This window comes from Zosterops lateralis (assembly GCF_965231275.1).
Source record: "Zosterops lateralis genome assembly, chromosome: 3".
NCBI lineage: Eukaryota > Metazoa > Chordata > Aves > Passeriformes > Zosteropidae > Zosterops > Zosterops lateralis.
Window position 1 is genome coordinate 23,850,236 of NC_139764.1, and position 19,755 is coordinate 23,869,990.

The 19,755-nt window shown below is 36.6% G+C and overlaps 1 protein-coding gene across 2 annotated transcripts in view; it reads left to right on the forward strand.

Annotated features, from left to right (window-relative positions):
• Positions 1-19,755, forward strand: part of EML4 (EMAP like 4) — a 147,117-nt gene that overhangs the window by 75,810 nt on the left and 51,552 nt on the right. For both annotated transcript variants that reach the window (XM_083856238.1, XM_083856237.1), the window contains exons 2-4: positions 1,759-1,941; positions 12,496-12,625; positions 17,697-17,870. In XM_083856238.1, the coding sequence (XP_083712364.1) occupies positions 12,525-12,625; positions 17,697-17,870 (275 nt within the window). In that variant the 5' untranslated portion in view covers positions 1,759-1,941; positions 12,496-12,524. The remainder of the gene's footprint in view (positions 1-1,758; positions 1,942-12,495; positions 12,626-17,696; positions 17,871-19,755) is intronic.

Sequence of the window (19,755 nt, forward strand, 5' to 3'; positions counted from 1 at the left end):
AATCAATTTTCTGCATATAGGGAAGTACAGCTATGGATGGGGGTATTAAAGGTATTTTTGCTTAACCCTAATCTGTTGTCTGTGGATCTCAATTTGATTGTGTACCTAATTAATTAATTAATTCCCCTGCAGTCTTTTTCATCAGCCAGAATAAATATAGTACTAACCACCAAGTGTACACTTCTGCTTTGGCTTTAACCAAATAGTGAATTAAAACAATATGTAAAACTGTCATCTAGGGGCTGTTTTATTATTGGAACCTTAACTGTTCCTTTCATTTCAGTAATAATTGTGGATACATTTCATTACTTAAGGGTTTTTAGGTATTTTTTTTTCCTAATTCATTGTAGAAATTTTGTTTGTGTTGTGAAAGTAGTAATTATGATTCTTTATTTTGGTTGATTCAAGTCTTGGTCCTTCAGTAGTGAGTATCATGTTTTAACTGAGAGGCAGTTGGCATTAAACTCCCTAATCTCTTTCACAGTGAATTCATTGGAGGAATTTGGCTCAGTATTTCTTTTGTTTACATAATTTGAAAGTGCCCCTAAGCAAGCATTTCAAGGATTAAGGCTTTTTTTTTTTTTAGGGAAAATCACAGTATTAGGATTGTGTCTTATATTAACTTTTTTCTCCTTGATAGGTCCTCCCAAGATTAGTGAAAACTAAAGTTTAGATTTAGTAGAATCACAGAAATAATATCAGCTACCTTTGCATTTAAATTTGCTGTATTTATTTTGTAGAATATGAACTTAAGTGAACGATATAATATGGGTGATTTTTTGTAAAGCTATATTAGAAGTTCATTACTGAGTTTTTAGGAAGCCTTAAACAGGATGGGCAGGGAATTCAGTACCTTGTGATTGAGTAACATATTCTTTTACTGATTTTTTTTTTTAAAGTGATTGGCCTATGATTTATTAGAACAGCAAAATGCAAAAATCTGTTATGTGTTATTTTGGCTTGGCAGAAATAATGCAAAGAACTGTCAAAGGCAAAGAGTAAGCAGAAGCTGTAATTTCCTTTTACCACTGAAGAATAGATTTGGCTGGGTTAGGCCTTCAGTGCTAATCTATCTCTGTGTGGCCAAACAGATTTTTGGAACCTTTTTGTAGTGCATTTATTTTCTCTATGCTTCAGGCCAAATGTTATAAGGTTGTATGTTTTTTGGCACATCCAGGGTGCTGATGTGAAAAAAGTTAAAGAGAAGGAATTGAAATTAAGAACTCAGATCTAAATCATTTAAATTGAGATCGCCACTTGATGCAATTAGGTCATTGTTAACAGTACTTGTCTGTTTAACTGTGGAATTTTTTTAAACTTTGAAACTTGCTTTACTATTAAGGGTCATAGTTAAAATTTTTCAACAGTTCTGCAAGAATATATTGCAGAATTTTACCACAGCTTTATACCTTTTTAAGTAACTCAGTTGGGCGTTTAAATAAAGTTAATTTCAGTCTTCCTTCTACTTGTAAGCATATTTTTCACAGGAAACACATTCCCTCTTGTGATTTTAATAGGACCACGCTCCTTAAGCCTTGTCTTAGCCAATGATTAGTAATGATTTCTGTCTTGAAGAATTAATTCGATGTTTGTGCTAATATCCATTCTTTATTTGCCTGAACATGTTTGTTAGAATGTCTTCAGTATTTCTAAATGACGGGACAGACGTACTCAGGCTGTTCATGCCTCTTTCTGTGACTTTTAATTGAGAACAAAACATTTCAATGCCTCTCTTTGCTCTGCTTTGCCTCTGTACAGATGACAGCATCTCGGCTGCGAGCACCTCCGATGTCCAGGACCGTCTGTCAGCCCTGGAGCTGCGAGTGCAGCAACAAGAAGATGAAATCACCGTGCTAAAAGCAGCCTTGGCTGATGTGCTCAGGCGTCTCGCTATCTCTGAAGACCATGTAGCTTCTGTGAGAAAATCAGCACCCAGTAAAGGTAAGCCCAAATTTGGTAAACTCTTCCTAGAGTCGGACTGTGTTATCATGTGTGAATCTTCTCCATTGGTCACTTGTTTTTTCCCTTTTCTGTCTCGTTTGGGAAGGCTGATCTATTTTGAGCTGGAGGGGTTAGGTTTATAATAGTGGCTTAAATATATACGGCCAACAGATATCTGAAATATGCTTATTAATTCTGCTGTGTGCTAACATCTTTATGTTCTTGATACCCCCGAAAATCTTCCTTAGTTCTTGCTAAAAGGTTCCTGTTTTAATTTCAGTGGTGGAGTGTTAACCAGCCACTTGAGGTTCTGGGGCTTAAGGGCAATTTTGAGTCTCAGCTTTGACTTCGCTTGGAAATTACTCAACTGAAAGAGCATGTTAGAAATTACATTCTCTCTTGCTCCTAAATCATAACCAAAACAAAAACCAAAATACGTTGCCACCAAATAAGAAGGCTTTCTGGATGTAGTTAATTTTTGTTCCAGTACAGAGATAATTTACCACCAGTAGATTTCATCCCAAGAAATAGCCATGTAGCAGCCATATCTCTTTTGGTTAGTCACTAGTAACTTTTATACTGCAGCACTGAAATATGTAGGATTGTTTAAAAGTAAAGAAACTAGGTGCTTTTTGCAGTAATTTTAATATGCTTCCCCCCTCTCTCCCATGGACATTTCATTTTGTGTTCTGGAGAAGTATTTGAATTGAATTTTGAACTTACTCCAACTTAAAGATGTGTATTTGAAGAGAATTATGGCTTTGTATGTTTCTGGCATATATCAGGTCCCTGATTATATAAAAGATTAGGTCATATTTCAAATAAATGACAGTTTTAATTCACCATAATTGCATGTAACTACATCAAACCATGCAGCACAGAGATGTCTGGGATCAATCCCTGTGTGACTCTTGCAGTGCAGCTATTGCACCAGTGCCAGTGTAACACTGAACTGATATAATGTAGCCCATGCTTGTTTGGGTGACCTCTTTATATAGGCTGAAAATGATGAAAGTTTGAATTATTTTAGTTGTGACAGAGGGATCAAATTCCTTAATTAAGTGTTTTTGCAGTCTCTCTGCCAGATGGAAGGAAGTCATGATGCTTAATTGGCTTGGGCTCTGAATCCTGCCATTCTCCTTTGCTTGCTAAATGGTAGTCTGTTGTCATCTCTGCTTATAAATGCAGTTTTTATCTAATTTACATGTCTTGCCTCATCAAGATCGAAGCTTCTTTTACGAAGTCTTTTTAAATATAGCTTTAGCAGCTATTTTGACTAAATCGCTCTGCTGTCTGCTGTCCATTATGTGAAAAAGAAAATGCCCAAGTGAAAAACTGTGGGCAAAACACGTGCACCATAGTGCCTTATTCTTCCTATTTAAATGCAGAGGAGCTGAGATGTGCTAAAAAACCCTTTGGCTTGGAGCTGTCTAACACCCAGCAAACTTTGTGTGCAGGCAGGGCAAACCGCCTGTGTTCTGCTAAATGCCTTGGAGTTACCTCATTTCTGAGGATCTTGGGATCATACTGAATTCTCTAGGTCCATTTGTTTGGTGAAAAATAAACTAATTATTTGGGGGAGGCAGAGCAGAGGGAGGTGGAATGTCTAAATATCTTCAGTTTGGTCATATTATATCTCTACAAATGAATGGCAACAGCATGGAACTGTGAAGAAAGAGATGGGAAAAGGAACAGATATGTACATGTATGATCTAATTTACTGAACTTAAATGGATTATGACTAACTGGCACTGTAATTGGTGATGGATGTGTTCCCATTGTGTTCAGTTACCCAATACCACCAGACAACACATTAACTTCACTGTTAATCATGAAATCAGCTGTATATGGAATTCACAGAAGAAAATGTTTACATACAGAGACTGGAATTTTAAGAGACTAAAATTAGACTTGAAGAATAAACTTGGGATTAAAACAAGTTCATACATTTCTTTTTGCAATGCCCTAGGTTCTACTTTTGATTTCTGTATTTTAAATAATTTCAAGTGCCAAAAAACTGTTGAAATGTCTTAACAGAGACAAATGTGTTATTTTATTTTTTTTAATAAATAGGATTAGAAGATGATCAGAATTGCCACACAAAAATAATACTCAAAGGAGTAATTGTTAGATTTTCTTTATAGTATTAAGCACACATATAGCAGACTCTTACTAGTCAAGTCAGGATTGCTGCAAAGGTAGCTATATTCCTCCAAAACTCTTTTTGCTGTTTGTGATCCTGTCAAGAATCTGGATTTCTGGATTACAATAATTGCACTTTTGTGTAAAACATTTTAGCTAAATTTTCTTTTAAAAAATGCTGAGGCTTTCAATCACAGAAGTATTTTTTTCTCTGCAGCAGCCTTTAAATGCATACTGACATAAATACTGAGTAAAGAGCATAGATGTGTATATATACTTCTGAATAGATGGGGAGAGATGTGTTTGAGTTGATGCATGGCAGCACAGTAAGATAAATACTTTTAAAACAAACTGGACTTAACAAGAATAATAGTACCAGAAAAAGCCGTCCTGAATCTTTCCATCAAATAAAGGAGTTTTAATACAAGATGATAACTAACCTAGTTTGAAGAAGGGTGGCTTTTCTACTTTTTGCTGAAATGAGTTTTCTAAAATCTCTCCTTTTTTTTTGAAGAGAGATTTTTCATAGGCTAAAAATAAGTTTTGTGGGGCAAATCCATCCTGATCGCTTTTTCACTGATTTTTCTTACTCTGAAGTTGATGGCTTGACTTAGTGAAAAAAGTGATCTTTTCATCCTTTGTCTAGTTTGTCTGCATGGAACATCTGGTGATCTAATTCTGTTCTTAATTTCCTTTATTTTAGATTGACAGATTGAAACAGTAGCTGAAGATAAAGTTTTTGCATTATCCTTTAAATCTTTGGGGTTTTTTTTCCCCCTACATTCCTGTCACATGCTTATTTTGAGCTTAGTCCAGTGAAAAAATTCACATGGTCGGGATAGATTTATATTTCTAACTCGTGGGCTCTCACTCAGGAGGTTGCTACCTATGATCTTGTGTGTAAAGTTCTGTTTCAGAAGTAAATGGCTTTTCATGCAGGGATTTGTGAACTATAGAAGATAAGATAAAGGGCAAGAATTTTTTAGGCACTTTAGTATCTCCTAGTAAAGCATGAAGTGGAGATACTGTATAAGGAGAATACCTCTAGTAGGGATTGCAACAGGATTTGCACTTGTCTGTATTTCACAGTGAAAAGCAGGCTGGGAGTATTTGCATGTAACTTCCCAGTGCAAAGTTATGCTAAATAGAGCAAATTTTTTCAGCATAAAAAGACTGTGGTAGTGCTTCTCCATCTCTGCATGCTGCTAAGAATAACTACACAAAGGAGAAATTTCCAGGTCCAAAGATAGTGTTGAGGATTAGAAATGTGAAAGGGCTTGGAAAGGGATCCTGTCTCCAGCAGCTACAGGGCTTGTAGGGATCATAGTGTGGGGGTGACTTTATGGGTTTCATTTCTTTTCTTTCTTTCCGTTTTAAATAGATGGCTTGGTAAGAAGAATTTCTTTGGTGGGAAATTATTTGCATTTGGGAGCTCCGCACTCTTGTTGCCACATGCCTCTGCTGTTAGTGCATGATTGATGCTGTTAGCATTCACAAAAAGTTCCAAGAACAAAGATTACCTGGACACTGAAGAAAAGGAAAGCATAAAGCAGTCTGGTACTTGCAGCTGCCAGCAATATAGATTGGCTCACAGCTGGTGCCTGGTAAACCCATTAAAATCTTCCAGGGTGTCAAAGTGTGTGTATCAGGGGAATTCATCCCTCAGGCTCGGGGTGTGCAGGCAAGTTTGTGGCACACACTATGGCACCAGTGAAATATCTCAGACTAATCATTTCACTGGAGTATAGGCTTGTGCCTGAAAAAGCACATCTGATGTCTGCCTGCAGAGAAACAAAGAGTTCATGTTCTTTCTCTGGACTCAGAAATAATGAAGAGATTTGACAAAGGTTAAACTTTGGAGGAACATTTCCTTTTGCTTGGACAGGAATTAATATTAAATAACTCATATGCAAATTCAACTCAAAGCAAAATGGGAATAGTGGATGGCAGTTTGCAGAGAGAGTTTCTGATGACAATGAAGAATGGTGAACTGAGAGGCATTTTATTTTACTTAAAGCAGTGATCCTGGGGACCTGCAAAAGCAGGTATGTACTGGAAATGCAGTGGATAGGGGAGTTTTAACTTATTTTTTCTTTCCTTTGTGCAGTGGGATTTTATAAGAGGAGCCCATTGAGTTTTCCTTCTTTTCCTGCTCCATTCTCTTTTATGACATAGTGTGTCTCATCAAATTCCATCTCATTGCAATCATGTAAGCAAAGTACTTCAGATGGAATTTTTACCTTATCTCAACAACAGCCTCAATTCACTAACATTAAGTCATTTTGTTTTACGTTAACAAAAATTGACTTCAGGTGTTCCGGCAACTTCATTAATGAAAGCATAAGACAGATTTGAATTTTTTTTTCTAGTCTTTACACTATTCCAAAATTGGAGTTGTTCTAATAACTGAGTACATGTTTATGTTGTCTAATTAGTAAATGTTAAAGAAACAGAAAATAGAAGTGTAAATAGGAAAATGCTTATGGTAGTGGTAGGATATAGGTTCTTATCCACAATATTAAAACTAACCTGGCAAGCTTGTATGTGGGTCATTTTACTCATGGGAAAAGTTCTATTGAAGTCTGCAGGCTGCATGCTCGCATAACAAGTAATGATACTCCTGAGGTCTTAATGCATTTCCCAGGTACTGGTTTGAGTGCCATCTGTTCTTTCTGCATTTCTTCCCATTTTTTCCTATCTTCTGGTCTGACTTACTGAATTTTTTCTTTTTGTTCTGTTACACTTATTGCTCTTGATAATCTTCATGTATTTTCCTTTATTTAAAGAATTTGGATCTAGAGGGCATCAATGAAATAAGAGTCAGCTAAACCAAATTTAGGAAGGATAAGTGAAGAACAAAGTTCAGAGTTGTTTTTTTTAAAGTTCTGTAGCCTAATAATCTTATTCATTGTAGAGGAATATTTTTGGTTGTGGTGATAAATATCCTTATTCTTTTTCTCTGTGCTTCTAACTCTTCTGGGTATGATTTGTGCATCTGTGTACTTCTTTTAGAACAGTGTGAGCAAATTTTCTTGAGTGGTACTCTGCTGTTCTCCATGATGCTTCTCAAACGAAGAATCATAATGTTGGAGGAGTTCAGTGTTGTCAGTAACTTTTTCAAACGAAAACTTATTTATAACACTTGAGCAGCTTTTTCAACACTTTTTTGCCTGAGTATATCAAATTGTTTCAAATGACCATAGTTAAAATTTTATTTCCTCTGCTTAGAATTAGCCCATTTGGCCACTGGTTGGGCATGTAGATGGTGCCTCTGGGAAAGTATAGCACAGTAAGATAGAAGGGAGGAGGAAAAGGGCTGTGTGATTTGAACAAGCAATTGGCCAAACAACTCTTCAAGTTTCCTGTAGCATGTTTTAAAATGCCTGCCCAGAGAACAGAGACATGGCTCCCCTAACACCTGAAAAATTAGTTTTATGTTCCTATGAGAATCATTTGAAGTTAAAAACATATGGATTAAGTCACTACAGTTTTTAATAAAAACCTTGTAGGAAATCTAAAAATAAAGATTTAATTATGCTTAACATCTAAGTTAATCTACCTAGTAGGAGAGATGCCCTTGGAGCTCAAGTTGTTTATGTGTTAGCTATACAAACTGTTGCTTATCAACATGCCTCTATTTGGATAGTTCTTTTTCTTTTAATAGGAAATGACAAATAATATGTTTAATAGCTGTCTGTTGAAATTGAGCTTCCATTAAAAAATATTAAAGGAATATTTTTTTTTTCAGCTAGTTGTAATTACTCTAAGAATAATAAAGTTTGTTGAAGCTTAGTTGTCTTAAAATTTGATTATTAAACAAGAAGCAGCATAACCCGTAGGTAATGAACTGAACTGCCTATCCTGATTTGTTTTGTTCATCATTTGGGACCTAGTGTCTCACACTGACCCATCTTCATGTGATAAAAGAAGAGAACACTTTTTTTTACTCTAAAGTTTTATTCAAAATTTGACTCCTAGTATGTAAGTAAAGTAGTTGAATAAAACAGAATGCTGAAGAAAATATTTCCCTACTCCTCAGAATACAGTGCTCTCTTTGAAAAGAGTTTTGGTGCTCCCAGGCTGTTTCTTTGCCAGCATCTGCCCTGGGCTGAGGGACTTGACATCCTTTGAAAGTCTGGAAGCAGAGCCATGGCTAGAATTAGCTGCTTTTATACAATTACTGAATTGTAACACCTTGAACTCAGTCTAAGATTGGTCATAATTTCTATTGATTTTGATGTTGTTATATTAGGAAGGAAGCGCAGATAAAATCTTATGTACTGCTATACTTGTAACTATTTCTGCCTGTTTTTCCACAGCTCACTCTGTGGGCTCTCTGGTGAGTTATACACACTGTACACTTGTTTAGTAAGAGTACTAAATTGATCTTCTGTCCTTCCAGGCAGAAAACCCCATGGCATGTAATATATTTATAATCTAGAAGTCTTTGTCATGTTTTGCTGAAAGTCAAGTAGTTTAAGGTTGTTGAAGGATTTGGATATTGTATGCCTTAATGGGGAAAAAGGAAGAAAAATCTACCTTTAAAAAACCCAACATTTTTATTTTGTAAGGTGTCATTTCTTGAGCTTTTTCTTTTAAATCCACTTGAATTAAGTGCTCAGAGAAGTGACTTTAAAGTAGCTGCAGCTACTTATTTTAAATTGAAATTTCCTGAAGAAGAGAAACAAGTTTTATTTTTCCTTGTAAGAAAGGCAGTTTATCTGTCAGAATATTGACAAATATAAAGATTTTGAGGAAATAGTTTCAGTAAATGTATTTGATAACAGAATAAACTACATTTTAATGTAAAATATTCTAAGTTTTGGGTTTGGGAAGAAAAGTGAGTTATTAATTGATTCTCAGCTCTAGCACCTTGTAAGTATGTTTGGAGGGAAGAGCTATCATGTTATCACAGGACACACATTTTCAAACTTACCACTCTCTCTAACAGCTTGGCTTCGTTTTTTTCCCAGCTAGCTAATCAAGGCTGATAAAGAATTGGAAATAGATTTTTGGTTTATTGTGGTCTGTTTTTTCTAATCCTACTTATCTTTCATTCACACATTTGTATACATGACAGATGTTAATAAAATGTTTCTTTTGAACTCTGCAAATACTATTCTATGACAATTATCAGAACAGAGATGGATCTGTTCCACAAAATACATTTTTACCACTTTGATCTCTGACAATTTGGCTTTAATCCTGGTCACCATAGTCTGCCTTTCATTCTACATTCAGTTTGTCTGGCTTTTGTTCCAAACTAGCAGATAAAGCTAAGTGCTATTCAATCTGAAAAATTTCAGACTGTTTATGCTAGCAGGTGGTGTATGACATGATATTGGCAGAAGTGCAAGCCAGTGCTGGGAGAACTCAATTGTTTTAGTGTATTGATCTGGAATTTGTGTTCTGTGCTGCTTTGTTATTTCCAGGTCCCTGAAGCAAAAGCACTTGACCACTGTGAGGGACTATCTCTGCAGTGAAGAAGGTTATTGTGTTGTTTTTTGACATCTTTTGACTGCAGAGATGCTCTGGTTAAAACCCGTTAAGAGAGATGTGTGGTTTGGACTGGTAGGTCAGCTTCCTTGGTCTTCTGACCCAGCTTGGAAGATTCCCCTGGTGTGTCTCTGTCAATAGCCAGGCTTCTCTGACTGGGATGTGCACAGCTCTTAAACTTGTCTTTCCTTTTCATGGTTTAAAATATAAATGCATTTTCTTTGCATATAATTGCAAGTGATTAATTGAATTTCTTTCTTCTTTTTAAATAGGCATTATAAAGTTGCGTTTAGCTATCTAATTAACATGCAGTATATAGAGAATTTGGAAGGGGTCTTGTTTATTAGGGGTGTTGAGTATGGAGTTTGAAGATTTTTGTTTGTTGGGGGTTTTTTTTGCTCCTTTTTTTTTGCTTTTTTACATTTGATTGCACATTGAGTGGGGCATACTGACCAAGATTTCATTCTGGAGTGTAAGAAAGCCTGATACGTTTTTGATACTTGAAAAAAAATTGTCACTGCAGTTTTTAATCTGGGTTATGTTTAGATGTTAGTCATTTTGCAATAGCAGTTTTTACTTCAATTCAAAAATCTTCATCTCAAATGTGATTTTATATCACTTGTTGACATTAGGAAGTACTTTGCCCATCTACCATCAATGCCTACCATACTGGAAAACAATCCCAAAGCTGCTGTCTGGATCCCTTTTTTATTGTTATTGTATTCATCATAGCATGGAGCAGTGCATATTTCTGTCATGAGTTTACACTGATGTAGAGTTTTATCTGTAATCAGTTTTGTCCCTGGACGTAAGTGGGAACTAACGCTTTCCATACCTCGTAGAGGGAATTGTTCTAGATGTAGACAGTAAACAAAATAGCAGTGTGCTCCTTGCACACTGACAGTGTGTTCCCCATCTCAATAAGTTCCTGTGCTGTGTCTGTAGCACTGTTGTCCTTTACACATCCCACTGAATGCCTTACCCACCATGCTGGGAATTACTGCTGTTACGTCTCCCGATTCATGATTCTGGAAAGCCGTGCTAGAAGTGCTTGGGGAGACATTAATCTACTACAATGAGCAGACAGAGATGTTAAGGTCATATACAGTTCAAGAGTGAATCATAGGCCTTGATATTATGCATCTCCACAGAGAAGATGACTTACTTTGTCACTGAAAATAAAAAAAAAGCTAATTTATAGGCGTCTGTAGTAAATGTGCTTTCTAAGCTCATGCACTTTTGTTCTTGCATCTGAGTTACATGGGGTAAAAAAAATTTCTTGAGCTTCAGAGATTTTGTGCGGTATGTTAAAACAAATCCTAAAATATGTTTTGTCTTCCAAAGGTTTAGGTAATTAATAAAGGTTTAGGCAAATAAAACAATCTCTAAAAAGAACTGGTTGGAAAGAATCATACCAAATAGATTTATACTGAATTGAGGAAGAACAATGATCTTTGAAGTGTTTTTATATTTTAAGTGTGTCTTTACTTTCTTCAGACTTCCTTTATTCTCATTTCTGCCTGGGATATTCCACATGCTCCTTTTGGCTTTCCTGATCTGAATTTCAGATGTGATCACAAGCTTCTTGGTGCATTTGAAGCAGAGTTTATTTTGTGTAGGCCTGCCCATTTCTGCATTCATCCAAATAGTTCTGACATCTAATATTCCCTTGATGGGTATCCCGTGTACATAATGTGGTAGTTTAAAATAAGAATCAATTTGCCTCTCAGCCTGCTTGAAAGAGCTGTGCTGTGACACATGCCTGGAAGTGTTCACATGAGGCATCTGTGTGAGTTTGTCCTCTGTGCACAGAGCACGAACTACTGTTTTACTCCCCAGTTTTATCTTCAATGTATGGCCTCATACCTTATCTATCTCACACTATTCAAAGCCTGCCATAAACACAGATCTGTTATTTTTCTGTCAGTCGTGTCCTCCGTGTTTGTTGCTGAAGTCAGAGTGACTGGCCATCACAGCCCTATGAGATACAATAGAAATCTGCTGTCTGTGAAACGTGCATGTGGCACAGAGGGGCTCAAAAGTGACCATTGATTTTTGGATGCTTAACGTGAGATTAGCCCAGGGATCTTTCTTGGCATGTGTTATACTTCAGAAGGGAAAAGTACAAGTCTAGCACTTTAAAGGAGGAAGGGTAAAAATTCTCCACTGAGTAAGACCTTGGAAATAAAACAGGCACATGAAAAGAGAGACATAGTTAGTGGGAAAGGATGAAACGTCAGGTTCCAGTAAAATGCCTTGTATTTCACTGGCATTCTGTGGAAGAGGCAGGTCTGGGAGTTAATTGCTAGGCTAGTATTCAGCTCTGAAAATAGAAGAGCCTTTGCTCCCCCTTGTCTTCCTTGCAATCCCCTCCCACATTCACTGCATAGTTTCAAACTTCTGCAATGAGTGAAGTGGGCATCTGACAGACAACAGCCTTCTTCACATATACCCTCCTGATTTATCCCTGGAGAGAGTCTGTAATGTTCACTGGATGTGGCATATGTTCTACAAAGCGAGCACTATCAGAAACTTAATAGCTATAGCATAGGGCATATACTGAAAGGTATTTTTGAGATGGAAGAAGCAGCTGAAAGGAAACTGAAAATCTTGATTTTTTTTTTCCTTTTTTTATCCTTAGAACCATAACCCTTAAATAACTTAATAATTCTTTCAGGAGATCATAGCTGTAGAGAAACTGACCTCTATCACAGCATGTTCTTGCCTGCCTTAGTGTCCCAGGTTATCCGGGTCCAGGTTAAGGTTTCATGAATATATGTCACTGGATGTTTGTCCTGAATGCTCAGGCTGCTGCTGTGTGATACCAGGTCCACAGCTGAGAGCTTTCATGTTGTTCATGGAGACCTTTGGATATAGCTATGAAACCTTACATTCTTCAATGTTGCTTTTTTCTAGGTCAGCCAAGCCTCCGAGAAGCTATCTCAATGTCATGTATAACTAACGGGAGTACAGGAAGCAGGAAAACAAGCCACAGTTCAGCCGTTTCTGTTGCCAGAAAAGAAACACTTTCATCTGCTGCAAAAAGGTACCAAATTGTTATTAAAATTCAAATTTTTATATATTAAAAAACCTCAAAACCAAACAGAGCAAGAGTTTGATTTTTGTCTCTGCACAACACTCAGCGGAGCTGCCTGAAGTCCAGTAAGGCACAAATAAGCTTTTGAGATTTACCATATTATTGGACTCTGTACAGAAGAGTTCTACGAAGAATTCAAAAATGGAGAGTATTTCTGTGGTGTGTAGTGTCCAAAATGAATTCTCACTAAGGGAATAGGAAAATGTATTTCCAGTACAGATGGAAAATTTTTTCTTCTGGTATTTATATGCTTTTTTTTGGTTGGGTTTTTTTTGTTGTGGTGTGTTTTGGTGTTTTTTTGTCCCCTCTCCTTCCTTCCGTCAAGGAAATTAAAGGGCAAAACTGACTTCATTGTCTGGAGTGTAAGTAGCAGGCAATAGCAAAATAACTATGAGACAATGTAAATTGTGTAAGATAAAGGTTTACATTTTTGAGTAGAAAATCTAACCCAAAATAAGGGTTATATTATAAATATTATATTATAAATAATCTAACCCAAAGTAAGGACTACTTAGTCCTTACAAAAAATATCAGATCTCAAATGTGAAGAAACAACATTGCTTGAGTAATTTGGAAGTTAAATGAGCTAGGAACCAAAGAGTAGTGGTTTTCCTCTGTGTAATGCTTTCAGTTTCTTACAGTAAATAAAATGTTTGCTTAACTGCTCTTTTCTGTGGGTCTGTTAGACAGTGATTACATGGCTTCTTCAGCAGTAAGTTTTGTACCTATTCTTGTTTGTTGTGAAGAACAAGCTGCCAGATATAGCCACGAGGCAGAGAATACTCTAATGTGTAACTGTGGTAAGTTATGGGAACAAATTCTTGGCCTCCATAGAGTACTCTGGTAGCTCTAGTGGCTGGTTTATCTTCTAGTGTGGATGTAAATACTGTGCTGTACAGCAGGACAGGGAAATTATATACTTCAGGGAATAAAAATGCTGCAAGCAAATATAAACTGTATGAGAACAAACCAGAAGCTTTAGTGCCCTTTGGAATTTGGAAAGTGAGGGTAGTGCCCCACTCTTCGCTCTTCTTCACTGTGTAGCATTGCATATCTTTCTTTTTATTGAATTCTTACATTTACTTTTCAACAATAAGTCAGACAGTGATCAGTGTATGTCTCTATCTGCTAGTGCGACAGGCACAGGGACAAAAGACATTCCTGCAGGAAGGTATTTCTTAGTTAGCACTTTTCCATTAATCTTACCCCTGTGGCTCTTGGCACTTTGATGAGAGCCAGTCCGGTTCCCGTGGTGCTCAGCTTGCATTTGTGCTGACTCACCTGCTTGATTCATTGGCTGCTCAACACTTTACTACAATAAGAAGAGCAGAGTGCAGTGGCTGGCATCCCTTTATCTGAGTTAAGGTCTTTAAAAGGAGACCTGGATAGGCCAAAAGAGAAAACCTTCATATGCAGAGGGCAGCTCTCTCTGGGCCCCTGAGTTGTCCAGGGGAGGTATTGGTGGTTCTGGTGAGGCTGAAGACACATGACTCCTTTCATCAAGACGTTTTAGAAAGGCCTAGGACGGTTCTATTCCTTTCACCGTCATGTTTTTGTTACTTAAATTTGTTTGGCATTTGGAAGTAACGAATTTGCCCTTTTTTAAAATTACCAGCTCAAGAAAGGGGAAAGGAAAGGCAAGTAAATGTCAATAGTAGCCCGGTCTCCTTACAATGGTAGAGTAACCACGTTAATTTCTAACACTTGTGTTGAAAAGGAGGGAGACCACAGGAAACTGGAATGTTTCACCCCAGCTAATCCAGGCCTTTCTTCAGGCTGAAGCTTGAACTGAGGCAGCAGGTGGACAAGGTCATTTGTTGATAGAGAAGTAATCTTTAGATTCTAAACAGACTCCATAGCCTGCCTAGGGCTTTTCCATGTTCTAACTGTATGCAACCATACAAAAATAACAGAAGGCCTACTTGTGTCCAAACTGTTACTGATGTTGAAGTTTAGTGTGTGAATTTCTTCTGTGAATGAGCTTGAATTAATTTCCTGGATTGTTTAATCTTGTTCTACGAACCTGAACATAGAGATCATGGATAAAATCAGCTGCCCCAGTAGCTCCACAGCAGCAGGATGTCTCATTTCAACAATGGCATGCTAAAATACCAGCAATCACTAAAATCAGAGGCCAGGAATGTTCCCTGAACAGCAGGTAGATGATGTCCCATTAACAGAGATGAAGTCACGGATGTGTTGAGAAAATTTCAACCCTATAGTCTGGACTGGAAACAGGTTTATACTTTGTACAAATAAGCAAAAACCAACCTAACAATGACTGGCAGAGACCTGTTTGATCATTTTTCTTAAGACTAAGCATTCTTCTGAAAACAGAATCTGATAACAATAGCCTTGATGTTTGAGAGTGACCACCATCCACAGCAGATGCCGGTGTGTTGTGGTCCAAAGGATGAAACGTTGTACTAAGTGAAATTAGAGAAGCTGCAAAAGTAGGACAGATAGTAATAGCTCTCAACTACTTATTTGTAGACTAAAGAAATGCCTCATCAGATTGGGTTTTGGAAAGAATTTTTGGATGCATTAAATGACTGCTTCCCAGAAGAACTGGTCTTTAGAAATCCACAGGAAAAGACACTGGTTTTGATTTGGTTTCAGCAGTTACACAAGACCTACTAGAAGAGGTATTAGTGAGAGTGCCACTCTGTACTAGCCAGTCATAATACAATTAAGCTGAATATTTTAGCAGAAATGAGCAAACCAAATAAATTCAGAACTAAGATATTCAGTACTCAGACTGCCACATATCTACATGATTTCCTTCCAAATTTAAATGACAGTCAAAAAAGAAGCCTACTTGCAACTTGGTGGTAGATTAAAAGTACTTTGTTGGAATCCAAGTGTACCTTGTGCTACAATCCAGAGTGAAGCCAGAATGGTCCAGCAATTCTCATGGCCCAACAAAAAAACTTAAGGAGTGAACCTTAGAGCAAAGAAGTGGAATGGATAATACACAGTGACAAGCTCAGTGAAGAGATTCCCTCACCAAACCTGTGGTTTCTAGGAGACAGATCAGATAAGATGAGTTTGGGTAGGAACACAGAAAATATGAGACTGAAATGATAAATTGGATGGTATGCTGCTCTCAGCAGGTGGCATTCCCCTGAGCCTGCTGGGGGAGTGCAGAGGTGAATTGCAGAATTGCTGATGCGTCATTGTTAAACAGGACGTTACAAAAAGTGATGATTGTGCCTGTCATAGTAGGAATAGACAGGACTTTTGTTTCCTTCAGTGAAAAGAGATTCCAAGAATTTATTTCACTGTACTGCATTTCTTGACACAGACTGCAAAAAGATTAAGTGTAGTGTACTTTGCATCCAGCAATGCAAGATAAATCTTCTGATTAAAAAATAATAATAAATTTCTATGCTACCAGCTAATTAAGGACTTTTGGCTATAAATTAATAATCAAAACCCCACAGTTCTCCAAGCTTTGTTCTTTCTGATCACATATATGCCCTCAAGAAATGTGAAAGCTCTTTGTTTTGTTTTCATCAGTTTTTTTTTTTTAAAGAAAATGTCACTCTGATGGATTATATTGACATTTTAAACTAGTTAGTATGTTTTACAGTAGAAATTCTGATGTGTCTGGGTTTCATATTCATGTTTTGACCTGTTTTTCAATGTGTCTCTTCTTTGAAAACAGTTGGAAAAGTTGAACTCCTTCAAGTCTTGGGGGCTTTGTCTTTGGGTAGATGATACACTTTAACTGAAATAACAAAAGAAGAAAGAAAGAGGTTCTTAAGAATGATATGTTAAAATTGGGTGCTCATTTTTTATTACTTTATTTTGAATGTTGCAGCACTGTTTTCTTCATGGTTTGGGAAAAGGTTAATGGAAATAAAAATAATTATGGTAATGCAAGATTTCAAGGTGGGGGGAAATTGTTGTGAGGGAAAAGAATCTGGATTCTCATGTTCAGAAAGATACTCTTTCTTCTTTACTTTGCAGGTTACTTTGACCCTAAGGAAAAAAAAAATCTTTCTATTACATTTTTAGCTGGTGTTTGTATCTTGCTCTGTTTCTTCACTGAGAAATCTGTCTTGGAAGATTTCATTGTTTTATCTTAAAAGATAAATAGGTCACGTACTCGAGAGTACTCTTCTCTTTCAGGTCCCGGTATTGTTTGTGTGATTCAGTGTAATAAAAAGTATGTAACTTCATAGAAGAGCCTTTTCATTAATCTTTCTGTTTACATAGTAAACCTGTGATTTGGTTCTTAATAGATTTAAGGTTGGTAATGACATGCATTTAAATCTGTTTCAAATATTAACCTAATAAATACAGCACTATGAAAATAAAGATATGTTCCTAGTTGTCGTGGCTGAAGGCATTGAAAAAGTGGTGAGACAATCTGATATTAGTCAACTACAGATCAAAATAGCCATGAGTTTTCAGGGATGATTTCCTTAAAACTCTGGTGCAGGGACAACACCAGCATTCCAGGGCTTTGGTGGCAGCTCAAAGATGGTAGCATGTATGTCCATTAATGCAGTTTTGTGGTGGGCTTACACTAATGGGAGACAGCACAAGTCACAGTCCTGCCTTGACTTGCACTGAGCCTTGGCTGGCAGTGCAACAAAGTGGTCAGTGAGCTCTGAACCGCAGGATGGTTTCTTCCTGAGGAACAGCAGACTTGTGGAATATCAATTTGTGTCAGCCTTCAATGCTGTAGGAGGACCTGTGAATGAAGGACACACTCAAATCAAAGTTATATTCATTTTAAAATCATAGTTAATGTAGTACAACTGAAATATGTAAATAGTCTTCCATGTCTCCCTGATTGTTTTTTATGGTTGGAGCTAGTGGGTATACCTTATTTCAGCAAAATGCTGACATGAAGAGATTGAGTAAATAATCAAAGTGTTCTTTTGGTGGTTGTTTATAGTAAGTTGTTATATACCTCTCCCATCTTTTCACAGAGGACATTTTCTCCCACCTTGCTAATTTATTTGCTTGTTCTCTTTTTTCCCTCCCTGTGTTACACTTTATTTTACAGCGGTACAGAAAAAAAGAAGGAAAAACCTCCGGGACAAAAAGAAAAAAAAGAGGACTCTCATTCTAATGATCAAAGTGCACAAACTCAAGCATCACCTTCTCCCCAGCCCTCCTCACAGACTCTCCAAACACACAGGCAAACTCCAGAAAGCAAGAGTTCTGCTCCAGCTAAAAGGTTTTCACAGTACCACAGTACAGAACTAGAAAATGACTGTAATGATACTGAGTTCATATTTGACAACAAGTCATGTGAAATATTTTAATCTCATGATCAAGCTGAGATTTGATACTTTTTCTGCTAGAGAAGATGCATTCAATATGCATTGCTGCAGAACAAACACGTAAAAATGCATATTTTCCTTTGAATACATTTTTAAGATTACAGAGGTTTTTTGTTCTCAGATTTAAATCCTTATACTGTAGATTACCTCTAATCAGCCATGACTGTAAAATATTTAATGATCACTCTGACTTGATTCTTCTCAAATACACTTCATAGATTTTGTCTGACATAGCTGAATTATGGAGTGTATTTTCCACATGGCCATTTATTATGACTCATAACAGTATTTTTTAAATTCTATCATTGAAACCCTTGGTTCAGAAAGTTTTACTTTCAAATTATTCTATAAAGTGACTGCGGTTTTGTTTTTTGTTGGTGTTTTTTATTTCATGGCCCTTCATTTTTAAATTCCTGCTAGGTTGCAGGATGGCTTACTTTGATTCTTTACATAAGAGAAGTTCATAGAACTTCTTGACTTGAATAAACACAGAAATTTATTTAGGATTGCCTCTTAAGTTCCCACTCATTTTTGTGGGAATTAGGCAAAGGGGAAAAAAAAAAAAGGTATGTTTCAGAAATACTAGATTGCTTTTTGAAGTCAAGAAAATGGATTTTAAGATTTGAATGGTAGTATCTGAGTTTCAAAACTATGCAGATCACTTGGCATGGTTTCTTATTTTTTATTTTTTTTTTTTATTCTTTGTCATCTTGCAGCAATTTTGGAAGTTTGTTTTTTTTGTGGGTTTTTTTTTTTTTTTTTTTTTTTTTAACTCTCTGGCACATAGAGACTGAAACAAAATGAAAGTGAAATTGATTACTCTGAAATTTACTGGTGTTCACAAGATTGTTGTCTTGCATTGCTTGAATTCACAGCTCTTATAAATATTTAAACTTCCACTTGACTGGTGCATGTTATAACACTCCATAAAGGCTCTGTCTCCATGTCTTGCACAAACCTGTAAATTGTCTGAAGCTGAACTTGCGGCCTGTTGTTCTCTTGCCTGGTATCTCCCTGTAAAGATGTCTGAAGTCTTGCTTACTAATCTTTTGCAGTGTGGGGAAAAAATAAATGCCTTTTTTAGTCTCCTAGGGGTTTGACTTGATTTGATTAACTTGTTTGTCACAGGACCTTTGAGCCTCTTGAGGTGCTGTGGAAGGAGCTTGCCATTTCTAAGGTTGCATTTCAGGACTTAACTCCTGCAAAAAGCCTTTCTGACGGGATGAAGTGTGATACTATTAGCAGGACATGTGCAAACTCTAAATCAGCTGATTGAAGGATAATTTGAGCTAGGTTACTTTCTGAACATGTATTCCGTGATTAAGGCATATGTGAAATTATTGAACTAGTAACTGCAAAATTTGCAAGTTCTCATTAGTGTAAATTGGCTGCAATAAGATTGCTGAAAAATTACATCAGAATTCATGGATTTAATTGTAGTATCAGGCCAAACCTAGCTTGTCTTACTCATGCAAGAGGTTTGCAGACTTTTGTTTCAAAAGAGATTAAAGCCATTAATGTGATTTAGTGATTTGCTAAATGCAAAGCTTCCATATGAAACTCTAATCTGATAGAACTGTTCTGCCTCAGAAATCAATGTGCTAAAGCTGCTGAACAGTTAATCAGGGAAAAAAAATTACATCGTTATCTACTTAATTGATTTTTAAATATAGTTTATTCTTTAAGGCTCAAATACTTAGCCTCATTTTTTCCACTATTGTAATTGTTAGTGATGTAGTAATGAAGTATAGAGTTATTTTGTTCAAGTCTTTATGCAAG